Genomic DNA, 25,686 nt, shown 5'->3' with positions numbered 1-25,686 from the left:
AACTACAATTCCTCACACTCACTCATCAGTTTCCCTTAATGCTTGAATCAAGTGTTTGGAGAGTTTACAAAACAATGGGGCAGTTCCATTTTATCAGTTACGGTCAGTCAGTCTACATTTAGTGAGATAAGGTTGAGGTTCGTGCCAGGGAGTGATGGGAAATGTAGCTAATTTCCATTTGAGGTTTCCAGCCCACCTGAGCTCCGGGACCCTGTTTCATTGTAAAAAAATAAATGAAATGAAGCACAATATAAACCAGCCGCTTCCTTCATTTGGGAGACTGAAACGTTCAAGAACAACTGCGTCATTCTTGCCTTCTAGTGTCACCGAGCTTTTTTCAAAACCTTTCAGTAAAAAAGAGGAAAACACCCCACAAACACACACGCAAAATACCCTCCGGGCATTTCTCATACTTGACCCCTAGAAATGTCCCTCACTTGGGTTCACTGGAAAGACAGCTGAACTTGGTTAAAGGACAGAACACACGGTTATAGGGCCTGGTAGGCAGCACAGCAAGCTTTTAACTTATTAAAGACAAATTCTACCTGACCAGAGCTTCATACGGCTTTCTCTCTTGTGGTTAAAACACAACTCAGCCTGGATCAGGAGATAACAGCCCACTGAATGAACTGAGGCATGTATGGTATGTGTAACTGATGTATCCTTTGATCACCTTTCTTTTAAGGCCTTTAGGTATAATTGTCTGATCGTTTTTTTTTTTTTTTTTTTTAGCTCAATCAAACATTGACACTTTGTTTTTCAGAAAGGAATGGGGTAGATTTCTACTCCGAATGATACTGACCTTTTGTACACGTTTACACATTCATTCACACAACGGGGGAGACTCAGGTCCCTCTAGCCAAATACATGGACGTCACCAGAACCCAAGTGTTTTCAGGAGGGCTAACGCATACATTCACAAATAAGTACAGACTCGAGGGATATCTAACTGAAAATAGCTTATTTTTCACAGCCATGGACTTCTTAAAAATCTTAAATTCTTTTTTCTTTTAGATTTGGTGGGGTGCGGAGGGGTTGGATGAATTGAGTGCGTTGTTGTTGTTTTTCTTTTTTCCTACCAAAATGATGTCAGAATATTTTTACATCCTGTTGGTAGTTTTCTTTTAGCTAAGTCTCTAATAATTTTTTTTACAGCCTGTGGAGTCACTCCAGTGGTCCTCTGGCTGCATGGTCTCTATTTGACCTCTAGGATGGAGGGGTTGGACTCCATGATGGCCACGATGATTTTGTCGATGTAGTCCTGGAGTCTGTAGTTGATCTCCTCCTGCTTGTGGATAGCCTCCATCAGCTGGGAACAGAGAAACAGATGTCAGTGGAGATAAAAACCTGCCCACTGGAATAAAAAAAAGGTGAATTGTTGATGACTGTGTTCTACAATTTTCTTTCATGTTTTCTAAACATACCTCTGTGCGAGACACAGAGTTAATCTCAGCGGCCAAAGAGTCGGAGAAGGAGGCCGACATCAGGTTCTTGGCTCCCTGGATGCTCAGGTTGATAATCTGGCCATTTAACTCGTCATTCTGCTCCTTCAGGCTGCGGTTGTCCTGGAGAGGTAAAGTCAAATGTAATGCATCATAAAACATTATAAGCCCAGATGCTAAATCATTCTTCCACGTCAAAACAGCCTGGTAAGAGTGATAGAACGAGAAAATGCTTCACATATTGAGTGAAGAGGCAGAGAAATGAGAAAACTCAGATCGTATGTGCTACCTGTTTGAGTCGTTTGATCTCTTGCTCCAGCTCAGCCTCGCGGGTGCGGGTCTGATACTCCTGCAGCCCTGCGCCGGGTGATCGCCCTCTCTTTGCTTCAGCTTCTAACTTGTATAGCTGTAAGTGCTCAAGCTGTTTACGTAGGTCTTCAATTAGCTGAAGTAGAAACAAATCACGAGACATTAGTCAGTAAAGTAATTAGGAATCATGAAAAATGAGGGGTTAAGTGAAAAAAACACTTTCAAGTAATGATATAACTAATACATTTACTTTTGACAAATGACAGTGATGCTGTGTAACACTACACTGTATTGCTATATTTTGTACACAGAGTATTGTTTATTTTGTGCATAGAGAAACCAGTTCCACCTCCTGTGTGCACTCCTTCTCCTTCTGGCTCTGGTGGCGCTCGTGGCTCAGCTTGTCACCCATTTTCCTGCGGGCCTCCGTCTCTTCCTTCAGCCTATCAGACATGGCTTCTGTCTCATCCTGCAGCTTCCTCTTCTCCTGAAAAATAAAAATAAATAAATAAAGAAGGTGAGAATGATAAGGAGTGTCGAGTTTGGTAAGAAATGGAACTTGTGAGAAAGACTGGAGTATCAGCCCAAGGAAGGAAAAACAAAAAACAAACCTCCTCTAGTCTCTCAATGTTTGCACGTAAACACGGGACACAGGACCGAAGCTCACTGTTCTCCTCATCCAGCTGTTGCAGCCTGAGAAACAAACACAAATCTTTACATCAAAAAAAGCAAAAAGTAACAACTGATAGATCAGCATTGTTTGCTAATGGTTGACAGTGTTATACCGTACTTATGTTCAGTGGCAGACAAATGCCAGAGGGTGGCAGTATGGAAGCACTATTCCTCAAACAAACAATATGTCAGCCATTGGCTTCACAGTGAACCAATGTGTTTTTAATGTACCATTAAATCAAGTACAACAAACACACCAAAAAAAAAAAAAAAAAAAACTAGAAAAACTATCGAACACATCCAAGTGGCTGATGACAATTATATATTGTTACAATTATATCTTGATTTTGATTTTTCGTGCTGTCACCAGAGATTTCCTCATGTGCTCACCTGGCCTGCAGGTTTTCCAGCTCCAGCCCCCTCTCCCTCTCCAGCTTGCTCAGGGCCTCTTTGTGGCGACGGGTCTCTTGCTGTAGTTGCTCATCGGCATGGAGCTCCTGCTCCTTCAGCTGCTCCTCCAGGGCATTGGCCCGGTGCACCAGCTGAAGGTTCTCCTGGCGCAGCCGAGCATGCTGCTCTCCCGAGGCCTCCGACTCCTTCTCCAGCTCCGCCACTCGACGCTCAAGGAGAAGCACCTGGGAAAGGTAAACGTTTCATGGTAAGCAAAACAAAAATTAAAATGTATTGTTACAGTAATGAACCATGATGTGTTGTAATTGTCAATATGAAATGTTCCTCCTTCCTTTAACAGGTGAAAACTGTGACAGCTCACACGTATGAATGTGTGTAACCAGAGGGATGAAACGGCTGTTTTTGAAAAAGATTATCAGGTAACTTTGTCACCTTGTCTGTGATGTCATTGTCAGCGAGCTCCAGGATGTCCCGCGTTAAGTCGCTCATGGTGTCCAGAGTCATCGAGCTGTTCTGGAGCAGATGTCTGCATGTGAAGAGGAGGGGAAAAAAAAAGGTAACTCCCTGGAGCCAGTTCACATTTGATAAACTGCAAAATGTTTACGCCAAATGCAGCTATCTATTACAGTCACACAAGAAATAGGAGACCTTGCCTACTGAACACAGAGCTACTTTTTAGCTTACCTTGCTACTTTCTTGCTGGATAGCCTCTTGCCAGCGCTGGATGGGGAGACAGAACAACAGGAAAAATGGTCAGGAAGAGAAAAAGGATAGAGGAAAGAGACACCATCTACAACTGGTCCTCTTATCTACCCCCGCTCTCTCTCTTTGCTAGCAGAAGAGCCCCACTAAGGAAAAAAAGTGGCCTTGATGGGGTTCTTTACTAGTAAATCACTAGATTTTTGACAAAACTTAAGCTAGAAAATATTCACACATCACAGCAATCTAACGCAAACAGAGCAGAGAGTATAAAGCTATACAAATTCTGATCTAGGATTAGTTTTGTTTAACAGACCTGTAACAGATTGCATTATAGAAACTTACAAAACTGTATCTCAGTTTGGAGTTTTATAGATTTCCAAATTCTTTTGAAGTTGGTTATATTCTGAAGTTTTTAAACCATCCACGATATCAAATTTACACAGTTGAAAAACAGATGAAATAGGATTTCAGAGTTAGTAAGTTTCTGTAATACAGCTACTGGCCAGTAATCCTGGATCAGGAGGTTTGTTCTGATAAAAGCAACTTCTTTGAAAAGCTTTTACTCCACTACCAGCTGGCATTTTGCAACAAACTAAATGAAGCATGAAGGTAATGACATGAAGAACAAAAAATACAACACCACTCACCTGCGATACCCGGGGCCATTGTTTCATTTCATTTCTACAAGCTCTTTCATTTAACTGAACATGTACAATCAATCTATTAAGCTTATTTCAGATGAGCAAAATGTTTATTATGTGTGAGTGACAAATCATAATTTGTACAGATGGTAACAGTAACAATGGGAAGGAACTGGCTACCACCATGTAAAAATTGCAACACGGGCAATGAAATTCATTAACTTTGTCCAAGTTTTTCCATCAATAAATGCTAAACACTAACAATGCAACTTAATAACAAAAAGAGGATGAAAAAAAGTTTGGGAACAGTGTGAGGTATGATGGGTTTAAAATAAACCTCCAAAAACATGAGATAATGTGTGTGTGTGTGCACGTACAATCCACAACAAAACGCACACCATGTTGTTGCAAGTCCAACACAGCACGCACACATTATGCGAACATGCGTGATACTGTATCTATTCAGCACTGCAAACACATTCACACAGCTTACAGTTGGAGCGGGTTGTGAATAATGTGTTACCTAGTCATCTCTAGGAAATTGAGGCGGGTGGAGAGGTCCTCGAGACGACTTATTTGTTTGTGACACTGGCTACAGAAAAAGTCCAGCGCCTCCTCCCTGAGGAAGCTCTGAAAGCAGTCAGGGAGAGGAGCAGGTGCACTGGAAAGAGGAAAAAAGGAGGAAGAGGAGGAGGAAGTGGTGAGTGGCAGACAAGAAGGAGGAGGGAGGAGGGGGGGAGGTGCACTGAGGTGGGACAGGACACCTCGGAGGGTGCAGGGGGTGTTAGTGAAATCCAAAGAAGAGTTTGAAAGACTAACGTGTGAGGGCTTTGTTGGGAGGGAGATGTGAAACAGACTGTGCAGTGTGTTTGTGATCTGTTTTCTGGATGGTGTAAGGAAACAAAACATTCTGAGAAAGAATGTGTTGATCTCTCTTCAGTGCTGATAAGATTTTTTTTCCCTGCTGCCCAGCATTCTTGTCTGTTCAACCTTGATGTCTTGGCAGAGAGCTCAGGCGACCTACAGAACACTTACTGTTTTCTTAAATAAATAAAAATAACACACATTAAACACGTAGTCGCTTATTTCATTGTAGGGAGTTTGTCCCCTCTCCTCACACCACCTCTATCAGCTGATTGTTCATTCAGGAAGCGAGTCAGGTCTGAGTTATGCAACCAAACTGGCACAGGTTCTTGTTAATGTAGGCAGAAACGCTGCGTTACATGGCAGACTCCATATGAACTGTGGTACGGAACCATTTTATACAGACAGCGTGAAGGATGACTTCGTCAAAAAATCAAAAAGAAAAAACAAACTGCTGTAGAGATGTGCGTTTGTGCAGAACACAGGCAACCCAAGTGTGTTTGCATGTGTAGTCAAAGTGCTGTAATATGTAGATAGATAAACGAGGGGGTGTGTGTGTAGGCAGCGCTGCTACATGCGCCAACGATGAGCACGAATGGCTCAAAACACGGTGACGCATTCACACTGAGTGGGTGAAGTTTGTGGGATGCTTTTTTTTTTTTTTTTCTTTTGGTATGATTTTCGCCCTAACAAGCAGACAGATTTCTGCTCAACTTGTATGTGTTGTAATCTCTCACATAACATTTCAAAAATATTACATAAAATGACATAATAATAATTCAACTTCATTCATTTATGATTTAAGGATTCTAAGCTCTTACTAGCAAATGTATATTTAAAGACGTAATTGACATATGAGGATCATTTAAGTTAATATCCAAGCATCGTTAGCCTTCCTGTAATCACAACAATGACTCCTACAAAACAGTAGGAATAAACAGTGGGGCTGTACTTCAGTGATCAGCTTATTTCCATATTGTCAATGAGCTACAATAAATGGGCAGTTAGCTGTTAAGAGCTTCCTGGCAAGGCAAATCACAAAAATATCACCCAAGTGGGAATTACGCATTATCCGGCTTAGAGTCTCGGGTGAAAACAGAGGAGGAGGGAGGAAAAAAAAAGATGACTGAATGGCTGGGAAAAGGCTACAGTAGGGGCTTCTACACAAATGAATTGTGCCATTAGGAGGAGTGTATGTGTTGGCTGTATTTTGGTGTTTGACAGCTACTTTACGCGGCTTGTTAGATACTCATCAAGGTGTTTGAACTCAACGCAATAAAACATCCACCTTCTGCCTGTCCCAGAACATTTGGCAACAGACGCCATCCTTATGACTTCCAACAGTTTGATTGTAAAATATTTACTCTTTAGCAGCTTTAAAACAGAATTTATCCCCATTTTCAATGTATTTTGAAAGTGATGAGAGTAGGGAGCAGTGAGAGTAAGCCTGCTGGAATGATCTTTGTATTCACGCCATTAATCTTGGAGGCAGATAGGGGTGGGAAGGACGTCTCCAGATAGCCCTTATCAACGTTTGACCTCAGTGTCTTTGTTAAAAGAGAAACATTTTCTCTGAAGAACGCACACAGGAGCTTTTAGGGCCTGGACAATGCAGCTGAGAATGCAACTGTGTCACATCTCTTATCGGAAGCTAAGCTGAGGTCTCACAGTCTGGTGCAGTCTGCAAGTTTTATAAATATTCACTTGGGCTGTCTAATTTTGCAGGAGGACTAAGTTATTTTTGAAATACAGAGCTCAACACATAAAATGTTTTGTTATGTTCCTGTCAGAATTTGTCAAAACGTGACCCTGTGTAGGGAACACAAGCTCGTACCTGGGAGAGAGAAGTGAGGAGCCATTGACATGCTCAAGCGGCTGATCGAGAGGGGACTCGCCCTCCCCCTCCGTCCCCTCCACGCTGCTCTCCAGTAGCAACTCTGAGGTGTTACTTTCACCAAAGTCCTCAAAGTGCTCCTCCTCTCCACCGATGACCGTCACCAGAGAGTGGTTATGGAGCTCAGAGTTCAGGGAAAACCTGAAGGACACATAAGAATGGATTCCTGTGTTAGCGTGTGTTCACTTGTGTATACAACAACAGCATAGTTAACTTTAGATCTGGGACAAAAATAGAGGAAAATATGGCAAGTTTAAACTGGATAAAAATGTGAAATCGTCTGGGTATAAACAGCCACATAACCATCCATTTCAAAAACCACAACCTCAGCCAAACCAAACAAAGCCCATATCCTGACTCCATTCAAAAAAAATATATAAACATGCCACAGTGCTTGAGCTACAGTATCTGAGGAACAAGATCTAAAAAGGCTCGCTGAGTGTTTGGGTGTTGGACCCAGAAGCCTGGAAATAACTACAGCCTACTGTAAATCCCAAACAAGCACAATTAATCTTCCCCACAGGAAGAACTGCAATCTGGACAAGTTCAACGATCACTTCTCTTCAAAGGTAATCTGTTAATTCACATTAATCCCAAAGGCTGCTTTGGCAGAAACAAAATGTCTTGTGCCTCTCTGGTAATGCAAAACTACGACAGCACCACTTAAGTCAGTAAGTAAGCAAGAGAAGCCTTTGTGGGGTCTGATGTGGGTCAATCTTGACTGCGCTGAGAGAAAGGGCCCGAGACTTTGGCTTTCATAAGTGGCTGGTTATCTTATACAACTGAACAGAAATCAATTGAGTGGATCTGGAAGTCTCTGCTGTGAATTTGATAGAGTTACAAGAGCTTAAACTCCTTGATCTTCAATTGTCAGGAAAGCCAGCCTTTCCTGTTGTCCAACAGGATATGTTAAATGTCTTAAGCACGCACAGGACGAGGATGTCCAAATCAGCAGAAAAGTCTGCTTTCTCAGCACACAATGACAAAGCCCATTTAGGTTGTTTACAAGGGAAACGGCATCTGTCTAATTCAGAGCTAAAACATCACCTTCATTTGCAGCGTGAAAACCTAAACTCACAAACTCTTACACAAAGAAATCTCATTAAATCAGACAAAAGTGCAGTTTTAGTTGCAGTAATGCCCCGAACAACCTGGTTAAACAGTAGAACAACCGTTTTTGAAGCCACTTACCCTTTATTCAGGTTTTTACTGCTTGGCCCCATACTGAGGTCCCTCACACAGAGGGACGGTGAAGAGAGAGAACGCATCTTTAAACGCCCTCCGCTGCCCTGGCGTGAAAGCCGTGGAGCAACTGGAGTTAAAACCCCAGACAACCAGAGTGGAATCCTGAAGTTTCACAGGTTACACCAACTTAACAAAACCAAGACTCTCCGGTTTGGAGAAAAAAAAGGCTCTGGCCTTTGAAAACGGCCAAGTCCGAGATCCTAATGGGCCGCCGATCTATAGCACCGCATGGCTGATGGTGCATTGTCTGTGCCACCCAAAAGACTTGAGGCCGTACCAGAAAGGGTTGACTGTGAGCGGGTTAATCTGATTTGAGGCTAAGCAACTGCCAACAGACAGTGCTGCTGACCTCCTAAGGACCAACTGTGTGCGGGGACACAGGGGTAAGACAGAGGAGGGTGGGGGAAGCTAATCCTGTTAGATTCTTAATCCACAGTCGAGTGCGTATTCTCCTATCCTGACTACGTCTTATGTGGCTGCAGGTTGCAGCTAGGGTTCAATCAATTAACCAAGCTGCATGGTAGAACTTCAGTTAAGTTACAAGACTTTTCATTTATTTACTCACAGTGAATACTGAATCACTGTAAGAAGCATACTGTTTTTGACTTGGAAGCCCCCTTAAAAAGGTCTGGGTGTGAGAAACCTTTCTTTTTTTTTAAATAAAAACTTAATTCGCAGACTGACAAGATAATCACTGGAACTGATAAAGTCACAGACAAATCAGCGTGTTTTCATTTTAGGAGGTGGGTCAACAATGAGTTTCCAAGTTTTTACTGAACAGACTGCTGAAAGGAGAGAATATAGACGTCATAGAGTCATACAGTGTGAGTGTTAGGTTCCCGTCAGCGGTCGACTTAGCGGGGCAATGGTACGAGTGAGTCGAAGGGAGAGAATCAGATTAGCCCATGCCAAAGAAAGGGAAAAATGGCAAAACAACAAAAAAAGAGCCAACTCAACACTTCCTGGAATTCAAGGCTCAGTTGTGGAATGGGAAGTCCAAACACATCCATGTCAGGCAGACCACTCCAATCCGTCATCAAGCCGGAGAGACAGGTCACACAGTCAGCAGATGAGGTCTCACTGCTCTGCATTTCCTCCCTTGCATTTGCCCTCAATACTATTTCAACAAAACTCCTCGTGCAGATACATGGGCTTCATCTGCAGCAGCTACCTGTCTTTAAAAGCTGATCAAACCACAATAAAGAAGCGAATTTCTTTAGCCCATTAAAATGAGAGGAACTGATTACATGATCATGGTCTGATGTGTACTCCAAAATGTAGAAAATGTTCTACTCTTCCTACTCATCGGATGAAAAGAGTGGACGGCAGAGGTACAATCAGAGACAGTTTATTACTGTCCTTCTGGTCCAGAATGACTCACTACTATGTTCATCAATGACACATGTTACAAATACACTATACTGTGGCCCTTCTTATCTTTTACTTTGAATTAAATTCAAGTGGCTGAGAGACAATACTAAATCAAAAGAATCAAAGAACCCAATTTTTTTCCAAAGCCAAAGACTTTAAGCCAAAAACACAAGATAAATGAATATCACTGTGACAAAACTTCCCAGGAAACGCATCAGGCTCTTCAATAATTCGTGCAAAGTCTGGAAACATAAACCATTAAAAATATTTCACTTACTGTTATCATTAACAGCTTCTACCATAACTTGGAAATTCAGAGAAGATGAGCTGTTCTCAGTCTTTTTTCAACCGATACAAATGACTCCACTTAGACAAACCGACACTGCTAAATAATGGTGGGAGGACTTTGTGTTCAAGGTTTCTCGTGCTTACACGATGCACATTTCAAGTTATCTCTGAATGAGCTTTCCTGTTCAGCCTCACAGAAAAATATCAACAGTGAATGCCCCCGCTGACTGTGTGAAATGCTGCCTCGAACTGCCTGTGACAATGGTGTACGACTACATGATGAGCTGCCTTTAAAGGGCAATTAAGGAAAAAATGATGAAACCAAACACAGACTAACTGTAAAATACTGTACGTCTGACTGACTTTCTATAAATTGGTGCATCCAGACAAATTAAAGACGCTTGGTCAATAAAGTTGTGGCCGGCTATTGCTTCTGTTTAATCTGCCTGTCTGGTGACCCAAATAGAACCCGAGTGATCCAGCGCCGGGCACGTAAGACTAGTAAACCACGTGACTTGTGTGAAAGGTCAATGCAGGGTAACTCCAGGGCAAACCCTTAGCTGGGGATTTGACACACATTTGCGGTAAATTCTATAGCCAGCAGCGATTTCGAAAAGCATTATGATGCAGAGCTGGATCTGATAACAATTGGATTACAATTGATGATGCATAACAGAGGTCATTCAGGGTCACTACCAGCCTTCTCATCGCCAAACGCACAGCAGAGGACAAACGTGTCCAGGAAACATGAGGATAATGGCGAAAATTGAAATTGAAATATTGGCAAAAAGTGAAACATATACCAACCTATTTCGGCCATCTTCAGGATCATGGAGCGTGGCCTCGATGCCGCTGTCCGTCTCCACGTCCTCATGCATCTCAGGGGGTACGAGGGCCCCTGTGTCCTCATCAGTGAAGGTCTCACACTCACTGTATGTGCTCTCGGAGCCCAGGTATGCACTGTCTGTCACCTCATTTTGCTGCAGTAACAGAACAAGAACACACTTATAATACAGTGCCCATCAAGCAGTAAATCGATATAATTCATCAAGGTAAAAACAAGGAATGAACGTGAACGTGAATGGAACCTACTATGTACAAACTAAAGTGGATGCTGTGTATACCGTATTCTCTAATTAAAATAAAATCTTTAAAAGATTTTTTCCAATACAGCAATACTGCACCAAGAAGTAGTGCTCAACAAGCTGTAACCATCACTCAAACAAGACTTTGTACAATATTTTTTAATGTGATCAGGTGCATTTGAACTCAGAATTATTTTACATTTATTAGACAGAGAAAAAAAATGACAGCAAACCTATAGGTTGATTAAAGAGTGCGAAAAACAGCAGCTATTTTTGAATCTTCAAGTCTGGCCGGTTGGTGGTGATGCCAATTACACCAACAACCAAACAAAGCATGAAACATAAACAGACTTCAGAGACAGTTGGCTGTTCCAAGCAAAACCTGCTGCATCAACACCTCAGAGCAACAAGTTCAAATAAAATGAGCAAGCTTAAGGCATTCCCAGCACTAAATACCAAATGCTCAACATAAAACTCACAGACTGATACAAGCCAAAAAAAAAACAACATCTGAGGCTGTCAGTGACTAGAGACACATTATCAGGTATCACAACTATAAAGCAGCAATAAAGAGAAAACAAGTGAGTCATGTCGGAAAGCATAACGTACCATTAGAAATGAAGCATCAGGAGAGGTAGGGCCCAGAGGGCTATCCACCATGCCCAGAACCATTCTCTCTGTCCGGTCTCACTGACAGGAAAGCTGGCCTGCCATGAGAGCCTCCTAATAACTCCTACTAATGCTTCTTCACCTTCACTCTCAGAGAGAGTGAGAGAGAGAGAGTACGTTGGAAAAATGGAAAATACTGTAACACCTCGTTCAGCTCCACTGGGTGGTCAGAGGGGTGGAGACAGAGACAAAGTCCAAAGAGCAACAGAAGTCAGCTGTAATGCTCAATCAACTACTACCAGCTTTCAGCCCAGAGCCAGAACAGCACACGATCAGCTGAATAACTGTTTAATCTTTCCTGGCTCTTAGGAGCACCACTTCCCAGCCCAGTGTGACGGTATAAATCAGTAAGCCATGTTCTACATGTCGCAGGCTGCACAGTGAATGAGGGGTATACTGTACATCACAACAACCTGCCATAACTGTCTGGCTTTGTGCCAACAGAAAACAAACATGCATAACGAACATCTATAAAAACTCCCTGCGAACCTGTGTGAGCTCGCACTAAAGTTTTGGCTGAACAATACGAAAAATATTTGTTATAACAACTGGAAATGCCACTATTACTGCTTCGATGTTTCTTTTTAAGAATTAAAACGTGGGATGGAAACATGAACGTCAGCTACGGCAGAAAATATTTAGTAAGGGAAAAATGGGGTGGATGGGGCATTGATTTTCACTTATGCCAGGCCTCAGCTCAACTGCCTCACCTTGCCTGTTTTGAAAGCAAACAGGGCTAGAACAGCGCAGCCATTGAGAGAGAGGAACCCTTTTTCTGCCAGAAACCCAAGGGGAAACAAGGCAATGAACACAGGTGTGGCAACTACTTCAAACACACACAAACTTCCCCCAGAATTCTGCTTAAAGGTTCCAGTAAACAGCAGCAAAAGCAATGAGGATATTTTGTGTAGAAAATACTTTATAAATGACTGGATATATCACACTGTTGGTTCAGGCTAACAAAACACTGAAGCACACATAATATTTAAATAGAAGACCTTATTAGCACAAAAAGAAAACGGCAATTTAAAAGAAACCCCATAGTTCAGGAACACAAATAAAACAGTTCAGCAAATGGTCACATGTAACCAAACTAATATAAATAAGACCTCAACTGAAAACATTAACCTCAATAGACACTCATTTATATTTGAACATTAATAATAGTCTGACACCTGAAGCATCTCAACACCAAGTCACTGAGGGGTATCACACATCATTTCGGCGCCATTAGAAAACCCAGGAGAGGAAGACCTATTTCTTGATTAACTCACTTGGACACACACTGTTTAATACACAGACTATTTAACATCTTCTGTAACTTCAATTATCTAAATTTCACCCTCAGCTTGATGATACTCTACCAATTATAACATGTGAAAGGTCTGTTTTTTAACTGTCAACTTGTAACAAAGCCTGCCTTTATGTGCTGCATCAATTATCAACTTATGCTGCCAGCAAAATGGACTGAAGTGCAGGGAATCCATTTGGCTCAAGTACAAGAGCCTGCACTTCTACACTACACCAACAGGGGGTGCTAACACTATGATATACACAACACTAGAACAACAACAGTAGGCCTGCAATTCTTGAAGAGCACACAACAGCAGAAAAATTAAAAATTTGCAGAGGCCAGCAACAATGATGGTTAAATATACAAGTTGAGTGCACAAGAGGAGACAGGAATTCCAGATATGCTAACCACAACTGTAAAAACATAAGTCCACACACATGTAAAAACTCCAGCACATTCCAGCTAATCCAATATTTGTCAAGGAATACTCAAAAGCCTGGCCTGCCAGATGGTATTTAGTGTCAGCCAAACCAGGGTGTTCTGTCGGTGGAACATTCACAGAGTGGTAATGATAGCTCTGCAAGCCACTCTGTGAATTACAGTGGGAAGAGTGAGAGTGCACAGGGAGTTCAGCCTGTGACCCTCACACTGTGATGTTCTGTGCACCAGTGGGAACTGAAGGCACAACAACCGGACCACATACGCAGCTAGATCGAGGCTAAGCCTGTTGTGCAGCGCCTCACCTCATCGTATTCCTCTGGACAGCCCACAGCTCCATCCCCTGGACTGTAGTTTACATTGTAGAGTTGTGGCTCTGGACCTGCAGATGTGAGAGGAAGAAGACAGGTTTAATGTGTGCAGAATAAACACATTTAGTCAAACAGCAAAGGAAGCTCGGCAAACACAAGACTGGTGTGTACAGCACCAAGATCCCTGAACAAACAAAACAGCAATGATGCAGAGGGAGAGGTGTGACAGCAGGTATATGAAACACCAGAGGTCAGTGGGGAAACTAATCAAAGTAAATTCTTTATACAGTAAAAAGAAAAATACAGTATCATGACAGTTCTTATGGAATTTGGCGCAGGCAAATACTTAGAGATGCCTGAAAATTCAAATGAATTTTCAACCTCAAATATGCATTAGGTGTGATCAAATTTAATTATTAAATTATCAATTATAATTTCGATTAGACAAGGGCTAGGGTTAAGGTTGGATTATGTGATTATGTGACTTAAAAAAATCATTTTTGGAATTGAACTTTCATTAAAAAAAAAAAAAATTAAAAGTATGCTGTCACATTTTTAAGCAAAGTTTTTAATTTCTCTTTATTTTGAAAACAAATACGTTTGACTCCACCATTAACACCAGTGACCGTAAATATCAGGGTTAGGGTTAGTGGACAAACTGATATTTCTGCCCTTAATGTGTTTACTCAGCAATGTAATCAGCACATTCAAGACTCTGTGTCCTAGCTGCCCTACTCTGATATATTTACAGTCAGCAAGTTAAGCGTGATGTGACAGTAAACATTATGTAACATTTCCACTGCATTTCAAGGGCTGTAACGTGTAATGTTAGAAGGGCACGGGAAAAATAAAACAATAAAAAAGGACAAGAAGCAACTCATATCCAATTTAAATGTGTCAATACAGGTCTCTGTTGAAAGCACTGGCAGATAAGCAGTGTAACCTGAGACAGACCAACAAGATGGAGTCCCACCAGTCACTACGGCTCCTGTATCTAGTAAACAGAGATGTGAATGGCACTGTACTGAGAGAACAAAACACAAAACAAAACCAGTGTTTTCAAAAGCTGCCAGCAAACCCAGTGGTTTTTTGTTCGCCTTGCTCCTTTTTATCCTCTTGCTCTTCGAGGCTCATACACGTTGCTGGCACATTTAAATGAAAGGAGTCTGTGCCGAACGGGGCTGTGCAGTAGAAGTCGGCTTCTGTTTGTCCAACACACCTGCAGTCTCCTGGTATAATGTCAAAATATCAGAGGACACATATTTTCTAGACCAACTTTTGTTTTTTCTTTCTTTTTTTGGCTCCAGACATGCCAGAGCCACTACGCAGGAGACAAAGCATTTCCATAGCTGGCAGGCCTGTCTTTATAAAAACATACAATTTTCACAAAAAAAAAAAATGGTGCCAAAATGAAACAAATAAAACTGAGTTCAGTGAAAACATTTATTGAGTTTCTGTGAAACCAATTATTCCAGATTGCCTATGCTTGCCTATGTTTGACGTTTCCATATATACCAATACATATGTGGTATGTCTATGTTTTACCAATCTGACAACACAGTGTTGCAACTTGTGATCAGTAGAAGAGGAAGAAAGAGAGGACAGGGCAGCAAGAGGATGGTAAATAATTCAGGTGAATATGACTCTCTGCCCAAACCCCATCTCCCTTCCACTCCTGCTCTGAAAGCTCGCCAATCAGCCCATGTGTCTGTGCATCATATGCCTTCCAGTGCATGACTTATTTATGGTCTGAGTAACCAGAGCCGTGCAACCCAGAAAGCCTTGGGAAAGACTTCCACAAATCAATGCACTACGTGGACTGAGGAAAACAGCGCACCACTGCGGTGACATCACCACAACCTGTGCAGCGTGTCAACGCAGCCGGCGTGTGCCGTAAAACTGCCGATCCATCGTGTGTCATTCACCGGCTGTTATGACCACGGAAAACGGTACAAATTTAAAGTCAGCTCAAGATTTGGATTAGATTAGCCGAGGTCAGGCCAGAGAAACCAGGACCACTCGAAGAGAGAAACACAGTATCTGACTCCTTACAGATTACAGCAGTTTTTTAATAGCTTATAAAGTGGAACAGGAGGGCACCAAAATGGTTAAAGGAAGAATAACAGCATATTGAGTCCAGTTACAAAGAATTTGGGTCAGTCTTCTGCCTTTCTGTTCAAAATCCCTCACCTCAGCTGAACGATGGATGTGAACATACTGTGTTGACAACAATATTTGGCACCGTGGGGAATGCAGAGAGATGGGGCCAGATGCTCGAGACTAAATGTAGGTGCAAGAATCTGCTGCTGAGGCACTCTTCACAGCAGAATTAGGTTAACAGCAGGTTAGCCAAAGTAAAACAGGAGAAGAAATTGAAGAAATAAAAAATATGGGATGTTTTTACTTCAGTACTTACAACATAGATTTAACCATGCCTTGCATTTACTACACTTGGCATAAGCTAGACATATTATGTCCAAATATTTTTAATGGGTAGGTTTCACAGTTCATTAAATGTGGAAAGTCAAAAGACAACAGGTGGATTGAGTCCGCAAAAGGTGATATTTAGTCAAGAGTTTAAAGGGAACATCAATGGGGAGGTTTACTTACTACACACAACATACCAGGTTTGGAAAAATATAAAGTTTAAACAACTATAGACACACACACGGTTTTAAATAAGTGAATCTGATGACCCACCTCCATTGCTAATTGCAGAGATTCCACGGTGGAAGTCTTCAAAGCTGATCACTCCCAGTCCACTGGGATCCAAAAACTTGGTCAGATCCTTCACCTGAAAGAAAAACACAACAGAAAATTGAAATCCAATTTTCATCATGGCAGCAGAAACAATCTTTCTACTATAAAGCTATCACTTAGGCTGCCCAGATGATGTAATAAATGATGTAAGGGGAAGTTTTCCAGGAAAAAATACTTAGCTGCAATGTTTACATACTGACTTCAGTGGAGAAACATACCACAGACAGAACAAAGCAGTTCATTATCTGAACATAAGCTCCATAAAACTAAGTGTTACAAACTACTAATTCCTAAGGTCACTTCACTCACATGACAGGCAAACTGCAGAGTTAGGTGAACGTCAAGGATATTTTGATTACAGATGCAGAAAAATCACCAATAAAACCCTTCTGACCTCCAGAAGAGAAGCCATTTTTGCAGATGTCAAGTGTTTCTGACTTTATTGGATTCAGGGCAATAGGGAGTTTACAAGGATTTTACAGTGAATATAGGGCACTGTCTTTTTTTATTGTTTTCAAATGATAAAAACAACATGAAAAAATGAAGAAAGAGAAATGTTACTGAGAGACTCTGCTATCCAAACCTCAGAAAAATCCTTACACTAAACGCACACTTATTAAAATTTATGCAGATTCATAATGAGAGGAAGTATAGCCTTTTAATAGCAGAGAAACGCTGCTGCACTCAAGTGTTAAATGGGTTACGTAAGTGTACCTACACACTGTATATCCCTACAGTCAGTAACCTGGCAACAAGAGAATGTGCGCTTCAGGAACCACAGGACCTCAGAGAATAAAAAAAAACACAACAGTGCACCTTAGATCAACAGTTCTTTTAGACTGAAACGTGACTCCTAGTGTATGTGAAATGAAATCTAAACTGATCTGTGCTGAAAGACCCTTCATCGGTATGAATTCCATGGCTCCCTGCACCAGTTAATGCTCACTATCTAGTCAGCTGGCTCCTGAGAGCTAACCTGGGAACTAGATACATGCCTCTATCTGCAGGATTATTGCTGGCGCCGTGCAATCAAAATCTATTTACACAAATAATAGACTGAGTCAAATGTCGTCCATCACAAAATTACACTAACCCATTATTACAGCATAATTTCAGGCGTGTATCACTGACAAAATTAGCTGGGAGGGAGCCTGAGAGTATGTGAGGTTGAGGTTTCTGTGGTTTTCGACTCACTTATTCATTGACAAAGCGCACAATGTGAAAACGGTCATTTTACTGAGACTTTCGTTCTGTGTGCCGACTCACTCTTCTACACTTTTTATATCGGTTACACATAGAAAACAAGCTGATCTGCTTAGCAACGCTGAGCTCCAACTCAGGAGACTGAGAGAGTTGAAACTCCTAATAAAGTGACTCTGACAACCCCTGTGGCTTATGATCTGGATTTGCTGAACTAGACCCAGCTGGATTTAGTGAGTGGAGGGGAGTGGTTGATCTCACTGCACTGAATGGTGGTTAACACTGTAATGTTAGGTTTAGCATGGGGAATCAAGGTACATCCAACTCCTATGTCTGTTATGGTAAAAGCTCCCCATGCAGCGTATTTGCTAAATACTGGTGAAGAAGCAGGGTCTTTCAAAGTTTGAACTTGTAAAAAAGAACTCTGTGGGTGAGGCAGGTTTTAAGTTTTCTGTTTCACAGTGGTGCGTCACAGTTCACAGGAAATCATTTTGTTCCATGCAGCTATTCAGAAACACCTCAGCTGAGTGAGGTGAGAAAACTGAGGTGCGAGTGGGGAATTAACTGAGTGTCTGTGGTCCTGATGACATTTTTATTTCACGGTTATATTAAACAATGAATTAATGTTAAGTTACTGCTTCTGCAGTAAAAATCTGAGCGTAATAAACCACCTATAAAGACTTTGACAGCCAAACCAACTGGAGCAGAGTAAATCTACTATACAGTGGAAGTTATCCATGGCCTATATCTTCTGAGCTGTTCAGTCTGCACAGCAGTGCCAGGCCCCTCAGGTCTTGTGAACAGAGCCTGTTAGCTATTCCTAGGTCTAACCTAAAAACTAAACGGTGACTTTGATTTCAGTTCAGTCGTTATTTGGCCCCAAAGACCCTGGAAATGCCTCTCCACAGCTGTTTAACTGGCAAAATTTAGCAAATTAACCAAAACCTGTGCATTCCTTTAACATTCGCCTGATTTAATGTTGTTGGAAACACTGTGCTTTAAATACTTGTTGTTTAATTTTTTTGACTGCTTGGGTTTCTTGCCATTCGATGCTTGATTTAAAATGTTAGCCTTTGTTTTTGAAAACGTAATTCACAGTATTATCATTAATGTTGTATTATGTAATAACACACAAGGTTACACCTAACAAACACAGCCCCGAGAGACTGTGGTAAAGCCAAGATAAAAACTAAACTCAAATGCAACTGTCAGTTCCAGTGCTTAGCAGAGCAGTGAAGGCACTGTGGTTTTTCTGTTTCCTCTATTTGTGTCTAATCAGTGCCGGGGCACGCCTGACCGCCTCCACACAGACCGCTGTTGTACATAACCCCATGGAGAAGAATACCCTTTGGTGAGAGTCTTTCCTGGAGGGGATTTCACAATAGTTCCTGAACAAAAACTCTGATAACTATGATCATAAGCCTAGTGGGTTGGTAAAATTTTTTTTTCCAAAATGATCTTTGAATATAAACCATTAAAACACATGCACACTAAAGTGAACTCAAGAGAGGGGACGTTTCAGGGCATGGGACATTCCATTGTGGATTAGAGGGGCAGTACATAAAAGCAGCGGGTGAGGGGTGGGAGGCTGGCTAAAGACAAGGGAGACTCCAACACAATGCAGTTCAGTATGGCTTTTGTGAATCAGGGTCAAAACCAGAGGTGGTTAGAGAGATCTTTTCAATAACTAAATTCCCACATTTGGTGCGTGCCTAAACGACATTTCACCCGAGAGCGATTTTTTTTTTTCCCCCCAACAGCAGGACAGCACTAACTGCTCACAGCTGGATGCTACAGTTCGTAATGCTGTTGAGAAACAAATCAGCCTTCAACCAGTAAACCTGTTTCAAAATTATTCTCTAGGGAAATATGTGTCAGCCAGAAAGGTGGTAGAGTTGGCACCTGTAAATTAATATAATGAAAGAGCAAGTGTGGGACTTCAGAGAGGATCATGTGATTCAACTCAGATCAGTGAGCATGTGTCTTGTTTCTGTTCTGAAATAAGTTCAACATATGACATAAAATACTGTATTTTGTCTTGTGCTTTAAGATTGTACATTTTATGATGCTCACAGTCAAGCCACACACAATGCAGTGCGTGTGTGTATGCACATGGTCACTATCATGTCCTGGAATAATTCTGGTGCAAACATTTGCATGCTTAGCATCCAAGCGCCGGCTCAACATGCATGCAAATACCCCATGAATATCTTTCCTGCAGTCTCTGACGGGTTGCTGGGACATTTGCAAAGAGGTACAGGATAACTCACATGCAAAGCCTGCTCCTAGCCCTCAGCTAAACTGTGATAATATAAATACAAACACAACATCTTGCTGAAGAATGCCTGTTGTACAAAGGCTTGGCAAAGAGAATACACACAGGAAAACAGATTGATCTATGAAGCCTGTTGACACGATAAAAATTAATAACAAGACCAAATATTGTTTATAGCACTCAGAAATAATTCCATCTGATAAACCTCCCTATGACATCCAGTGTTAACCCTACCTCCACTTGGCTTACATCCTTATTTAACCTTTACATTTTATTATTGAGTGTTAGTTATGGATGTCCTTTTAAATCAGTATAACTTACTGCCCTGAGGTTTTCTCCACCACACTGCTAAAATACTAGTGTTACCACCATGGTCCACAGTAAAATTTCGCTAATCGGAGCCTCCCAGGCGTGGAGGCTATTCAAACCACTTTTATCTCCAGATGACTGAAACACAAGGACATATCAGGGTAAAGCTTATTCAAATATGAAAAGCACTTTCACATGTATTCCAGACTGATATGAGAAGAGAGAACCATTTGCTACCTCAGCAAAGTAACAATCATAATGTGTGTGTGTGTGTGTGTGTGTGTGTGTGTGTGTGTGTGTGTGTGTGTGTGTGTGTGTGTGTGTGTGTGTGTGTAGACCTTGTTAGATCAGACCTGACTTTCACACTGATCCTTGAATTCAGCTAATGGATGCCAAATCCACTGAAAGGTTACAAGCATTATATAACATTCCACAAATTTTCAAGATAAGTATCTGCTGTCTGCTAACTTATTGTAAATGAAAAAGGCAAACATGCCAGAGCTTCAGCTTGCCTCTGATCACGAAAGAACAGAAATCTGAAAGGAGTTTCAAATGTAATCAACCTGCACAATCGAGTTAGCAGTCCAAGGATTCCTTTAAGAAGCTGAGATCCAAAGAAAACTGCTGGAATCTTGATACTTGGGAGGATATGTCCACCAGAAACCAAAGTGTGTGGAATAACTTTAAAAGAAACCACACCTATGAAACAAAATCAACTCCCAGTGTCATGTAATTGTATCACCTTTAGTGCTGCCAAGCCCCAAAAAGCAGGTGGAATTGATTTAACATGACAAAAGCCCTGCTCTGTCCTTCAGAACAAGGCCACGAGCAGTTAGTGGACTGCACCCAAAACCATGAAGTCCCTCTGACTCAGGAAAAAACATTTTACTCTTAATCCTTCACAATTCCCTGCCTGGGGAGCCACAGATATCTACGGCTAGACACAGGACAGATCAGGGGCAATAGAGGCGCTTTGAACTGGGAGATAAGGGATTAAAAAACATTAGTGAGCCAGAACCACGCTGTGTGTGTGGAGTACCAACAAGTACCCATGCTCACCCAAAGGCCTTGATCAAAGTTCATCAAAAACAGTTAAAATTAAGCTGGTTAATATTTTCTAAATTCATTTTGTTGCCTGAATCTACCTCACAACAAAATAAATGAAAAAAAAAACTAGAGGGGATGTATTCTAAAATGGATTATAAAAACACTTAATATTATGGCTTCTTAAAAAAAGAGTCAAAATTAGTTGTGAAAAAAAATAATAAACATCTAATAAAAGGCTCACTGGGGTACACTTGGCAGTTATGCTTATTTACGTTACCAGTTAGGTTACTTCATCGTTTGCACCCATCCTTTTACTGTTATTTGCAAATGGTGTGATCACTTGCTGAAGCTCAGCCTGATTCTTGTAAACAGTTGGACAAGCACGTCTGACAGGAAAAGAAACTCTGGTCAATTTTGCTCTGTGTCAAATGTTTACACTTGCGAGTTTTACTTTCGGTTAAAGGCGAGACAACAATTAAACCTACCGTGCTCTAAAGATTTAAGGCTAGTAAGTTTTAATATTTTAGGAATTGCATCTTGTCTTTTTACTTGCAAGTAAAGTGAAATCATATGTTTCAAAATAATGCTAAAGGCCTGGTGTATAGGGTGAGATAATACAACTGGGTGAGGGTCATGGGTGGAGTGAGACACACAGCCATTTCACAACAGATTATCCCCAAACCACAGGATATGCAAATGGGAAGATGAGTGTTTGTCATTTGACATATGGAGGACTTCCAGGCCTGATAGAATTCATTACAGTCAATATGCTTGATAGACTTATCTCAATGATAACCCAAATCCTAGCTCTTGAACGCTCACCAAATAAAAATGACAAACTAATCTAGGCATGGTTTTGACAATATGTAGTGGTATTAGCCAAATCTATTACACCGAATGTTGAGAGCTGCTTTAGTGGGAAACGCACCAGCACTCAAGCAGGGATCATGTTCCCGCTGCTTCATTGTGTGTCAGTGCAACATAAACCTGATGCAAACTCATGACTGAGGCCCAGTTTTAGAAACCACATACATGTATAAATTATACCAATAAAACAATACTAATCTGTAAGTGAAATTTTAAGGCATTTGCACAGAAACCTATCGACCAAAATGATTAAACTTAGCTATTTTACTGATTTTACTTCTAACAACAGTGAGTTTCAAATGGATCTGGATCCAAAACAACTTGAAATACTGCAAAATGACATCAGGATGAATTTCAATTGACTTGAATCAGGCAGACTCTTTGCAGGAAGCTCTCTGAGGTTTAGCAGAAAATCAATAATAAATCATTTACGTATATGGAGCTTTATATGGTTTTACACAGAAGTTCACTCCGCATGCATTACCCAGTTACCCAGTGGCTGCCTGCTCAACAGAGGGAAATCAACAGAAAGAGATTCTCACCTGATCAGCCCCATAGGCAGCAGCAAACTCCATGAACTCCTCAATCCGAACAAAGCCATCTCCATCTTGGTCTAAAGCATCGAATACAGCTTTTAGAGGGGAGACATCTTCCTCCCTTGTATTCACAGCTGAAACCATTGGCAATGAGTCATCTACCACCATCTTAGAGAGGGAAACTGTCTCCACACTTTGCTCACTAGTCCATCCAGCCTCAGGAGAAGAAGCGTTTAAGTCCTGAACTGAAAGATCAAGAGAGACTACTTCATGAGAATCTGACCCCTCGAGCTGGTTAGTATCTGTCACTCTCTGCTCTTCCTCTTGATCAGCGGCTGGATTGGGAACACTTCCACCCTGTACATCCTCCTGTGGTTTCGAGTCCCAAGTTTCCTCGTCATGGACATCATCAGCAGTCAGGCACAGATCCAAAGCCATTGCCTCATTCCCCTGATTTTTGGCTTCAGAACAAATTTTGTCTTCCATCAAATCCTTGGAAACATTCTCCACAGAATAACTCTCACTGATGAAATCACCCTGGATGAAGGCATCTTCAGCCAGAGGCACTGTCAGTGATGAACGTTCAGCTGACAAACGCACAGCAAATGAGTCATTCTCACCTTGTTGCTCTGAAGTCAGATTTCTAATTACAGCATCCCCTGCATGTTCCCCCTCTAACTCTGTTGATAAATGTAACAGCGCACCTGTGCTGATAAGAGAAACAGGACTGGCTGGACACAGGCTCAGGCTGCCGTCACAATCTGGAACCTCTAAATCCAACAAAGGCACAGATCCTTCAAAACACTCCACTGGCGTGCTGACGTGGTTTTGTGAGAAGCAGTTCTCAGGCAAACCTTGCAGGGTAGCGCTACTGGTTACAGGCAGATCAGTCACTTGATCAGGGAATAAACCTTTGTCTCCGGTTTCAGGTGACAAAGTCTCCCTGCTCTGAGAGGGAGGGAGACCTGCCTGGTCCCCTTGTGACAGGTCTGCCAGCTCTTCTCTAACACCCTCTGGGCTGAACTCACCTGAAGACTCTGGGGGGAGACCAGGGAATTCATCTGAGAGATCTACCAACAAAAATGGATCCCCTGTGTTGGTCTCAGAATCCCCTGCAGAACTCTTTGATGGAGAGACAGGTACACCAAGGCTTTTTAGTTCAGCCTGACTATTTGAGCCCTCAAGAGTGGCCTCCTGTGTCAGATTGAGTTCCTCACAGGCAGAGTTTTTTCCAACCACTTCAGTAAGGTTGGGAGGAAATAGCCATGATAAAGCACAGTCACTGATTTCATCAGATTCCTTGGATTTTTCTGTGTAAGACGATTCCTCTAGATGAGTACCATGGAGAGAAGCTTTGGAAATTGTGGACTGATCAGCCTCAAACAGCAAGTTTCCACAAGAAAAATCAGTGCTATTTATAAGGCTGTCCAACTCTACCGGCTTGTCCTGGCAAATCTTTTCTTCTTCACTTTGTTGGGATGTTTGATCCTGGTCACTGTCTCTGAAATCCAAACCTGTCTGGCCACTCTTGTTTTGACAGAGCACACCTCCATTGTCTAAATCCAGTGTATGAAATCCAAGAGGAAATGGCTGGTCTGACTCCCACTGTGTGTGCCCCAAAGGGCTAGACAGAACTGTCGGTTCCATTTATATTGGTTCCCTTTTGCAAACTTGAGAAAGCTGGTGAAGTCTTATCTCACTGCTGTCGTCAAGATCCAGTTCTTCAATTTTAATGCCATGTTTTTAAATGACAACACACGTTGTCAGTGGATTCTTTAAACAAATGTGTGGGATTCCTACAAGCATTGTCCTGCTCTTACATTTAAAAAAGGCTGGCAGGTGTTATGAATTTTACAATATCTCCACAAAGGTAAATTTGCAGGAGTACTTTCAAGGGGGTAGTTTGTCTTATTAACAATGTCAGTCAGCCAACGGATTAATAAACTGTTGTTTTAACTAAAGTGGCTGCCTTCCACATCTCGACAAGAGCGTTACCTAAACTCAAAACTCATATTAATTTCTTAGCTTTACAGAATATAGTACTGATGTAAATGTGTTTTGACTCACTATGTCCCTCTCTGTCATGGCAGATCCACTCCCGGTTGTTGCCAAATCTTTCAGCTTCAGCACATCCAACGTCAACATGCTTCACATCGGCCTGAAAGCTGGAAAAATCGCCGAAATAAAGTCTCAGAGCTGAGCTGACTCACACGACTGACAGCACCAGATAGCGTGATGGAATAAAAATTAAGTTTAACTTTAAGTCACCAGTGTTTGTCAACATTAGCTTTCTTAGCCGATTATCTAATCTTATCCATCGCAAGCTAATTTCCAGAGGAGCAGACAGTGCGGCGAGGAACCGGTGAGACCAGCGTTACTCAAACCCGAATTAACCTCGAGGTGTAGCGTTGATGTTAAAAAAAAAAAAACTCTCATTACAAGGCGGCCTGCTAAATATATCACCGACTGTCTTTCCTCATGCGATTTTATGCTAGCAACGGACGTTAACTCCTCCTTCGAGCATCCCAGTTCTTTCGTGCCATTGGCCAGGGAAGCTGCTAACTGACTAGCTAGCGAAATTAGCCTATTAGCTAGCTAACACACCAAACGGTCCACCCCCCCACCCCTCTCAGTGAAACTAAACCTAACGACCTCCTCAATATTCCACCGTTTAAGAGGTAATTACGGGACCCGTTGCCTCTGTGATAGTCCAGTATTATGTCTTCATTTCGATGCCGTTTTCCAGCGGCAATCCACCTGTGTCAGTCACAAGACAGGCCAGGCGAGTGACGAGACGAAACCTCAAATTCCTCTTATTATTCTCGCCTCAAAACCACATCTGGGCGAGCGGCTCTCGTCGATACCCAAAATGAAACGAAAAGCGGCGTTAAATAAGACCAAAAAGCTCCATCATGTGGCAGTCGCTCCACCGATGTTGATCACAGACACCGAAAGCTCTCGCATCAGCATCAGCAGTGTCCCATCCTCCTCCTCCTCCTCCTCCAGCCGCATACACACCACTGACGTTTCACGCAAGCGTACAAAATACCCCGCAG

The 25,686-nt window shown here is 41.9% G+C and overlaps 1 protein-coding gene across 5 annotated transcripts; it reads right to left on the bottom strand.

The window, feature by feature from the left end:
- Positions 1 to 669: 669 nt before the first annotated feature.
- rab11fip3 (RAB11 family interacting protein 3 (class II)) lies at positions 670 to 25,597 on the bottom strand. Of its 5 annotated transcripts, none has more exons than XM_041066916.1 (14): positions 22,637 to 25,597; positions 16,337 to 16,430; positions 13,631 to 13,707; positions 10,647 to 10,819; positions 6,876 to 7,076; positions 4,701 to 4,838; positions 3,519 to 3,554; positions 3,267 to 3,360; positions 2,814 to 3,058; positions 2,363 to 2,444; positions 2,101 to 2,238; positions 1,732 to 1,887; positions 1,425 to 1,565; positions 670 to 1,309 (listed from the first exon to the last, which is right to left on the bottom strand). In XM_041066916.1, the coding sequence occupies exons 1-14, from the start codon at positions 24,275 to 24,277 to the stop codon at positions 1,196 to 1,198; spliced, it is 3,330 nt and encodes a 1,109-aa protein (XP_040922850.1). In that variant the 5' UTR covers positions 24,278 to 25,597; the 3' UTR covers positions 670 to 1,195. The 5 variants fall into 5 exon arrangements, with proteins under 5 accessions (XP_040922850.1, XP_040922848.1, XP_040922846.1 ...); XM_041066914.1 differs by lacking the exon at positions 4,701 to 4,838 and having other exon boundaries at positions 22,637 to 22,707; positions 24,698 to 25,597; XM_041066912.1 differs by lacking the exon at positions 4,701 to 4,838 and having other exon boundaries at positions 22,637 to 24,795; positions 24,899 to 25,597.
- Positions 25,598 to 25,686: the final 89 nt, after the last annotated feature.

This window comes from Toxotes jaculatrix, chromosome 21, assembly GCF_017976425.1.
Source record: "Toxotes jaculatrix isolate fToxJac2 chromosome 21, fToxJac2.pri, whole genome shotgun sequence".
NCBI lineage: Eukaryota > Metazoa > Chordata > Actinopteri > Toxotidae > Toxotes > Toxotes jaculatrix.
Note: the sequence above shows the minus strand (reverse complement) of the source record. Positions and strands in the feature narration are given on the sequence as shown.

What these genes read in the sequence shown, in the direction of transcription:
- rab11fip3 (XM_041066916.1), bottom strand. Translation starts at nt 24,277, where the DNA reads ATGGAACCGACAGTTCTGTCTAGCCCTTTGGGGCACACACAGTGGGAG. An exon ending in CTGCCTATGGGGCTGATCAG is followed by an intron (nt 16,431 to 22,636) that starts GTGAGAATCTCT and finishes TTTTTCTTTCAG; the next exon opens with GTGAAGGATCTGACCAAGTT. An exon ending in AATTTCCTAGAGATGACTAG is followed by an intron (nt 3,555 to 4,700) that starts GTAACACATTAT and finishes CTCCCCATCCAG; the next exon opens with CGCTGGCAAGAGGCTATCCA.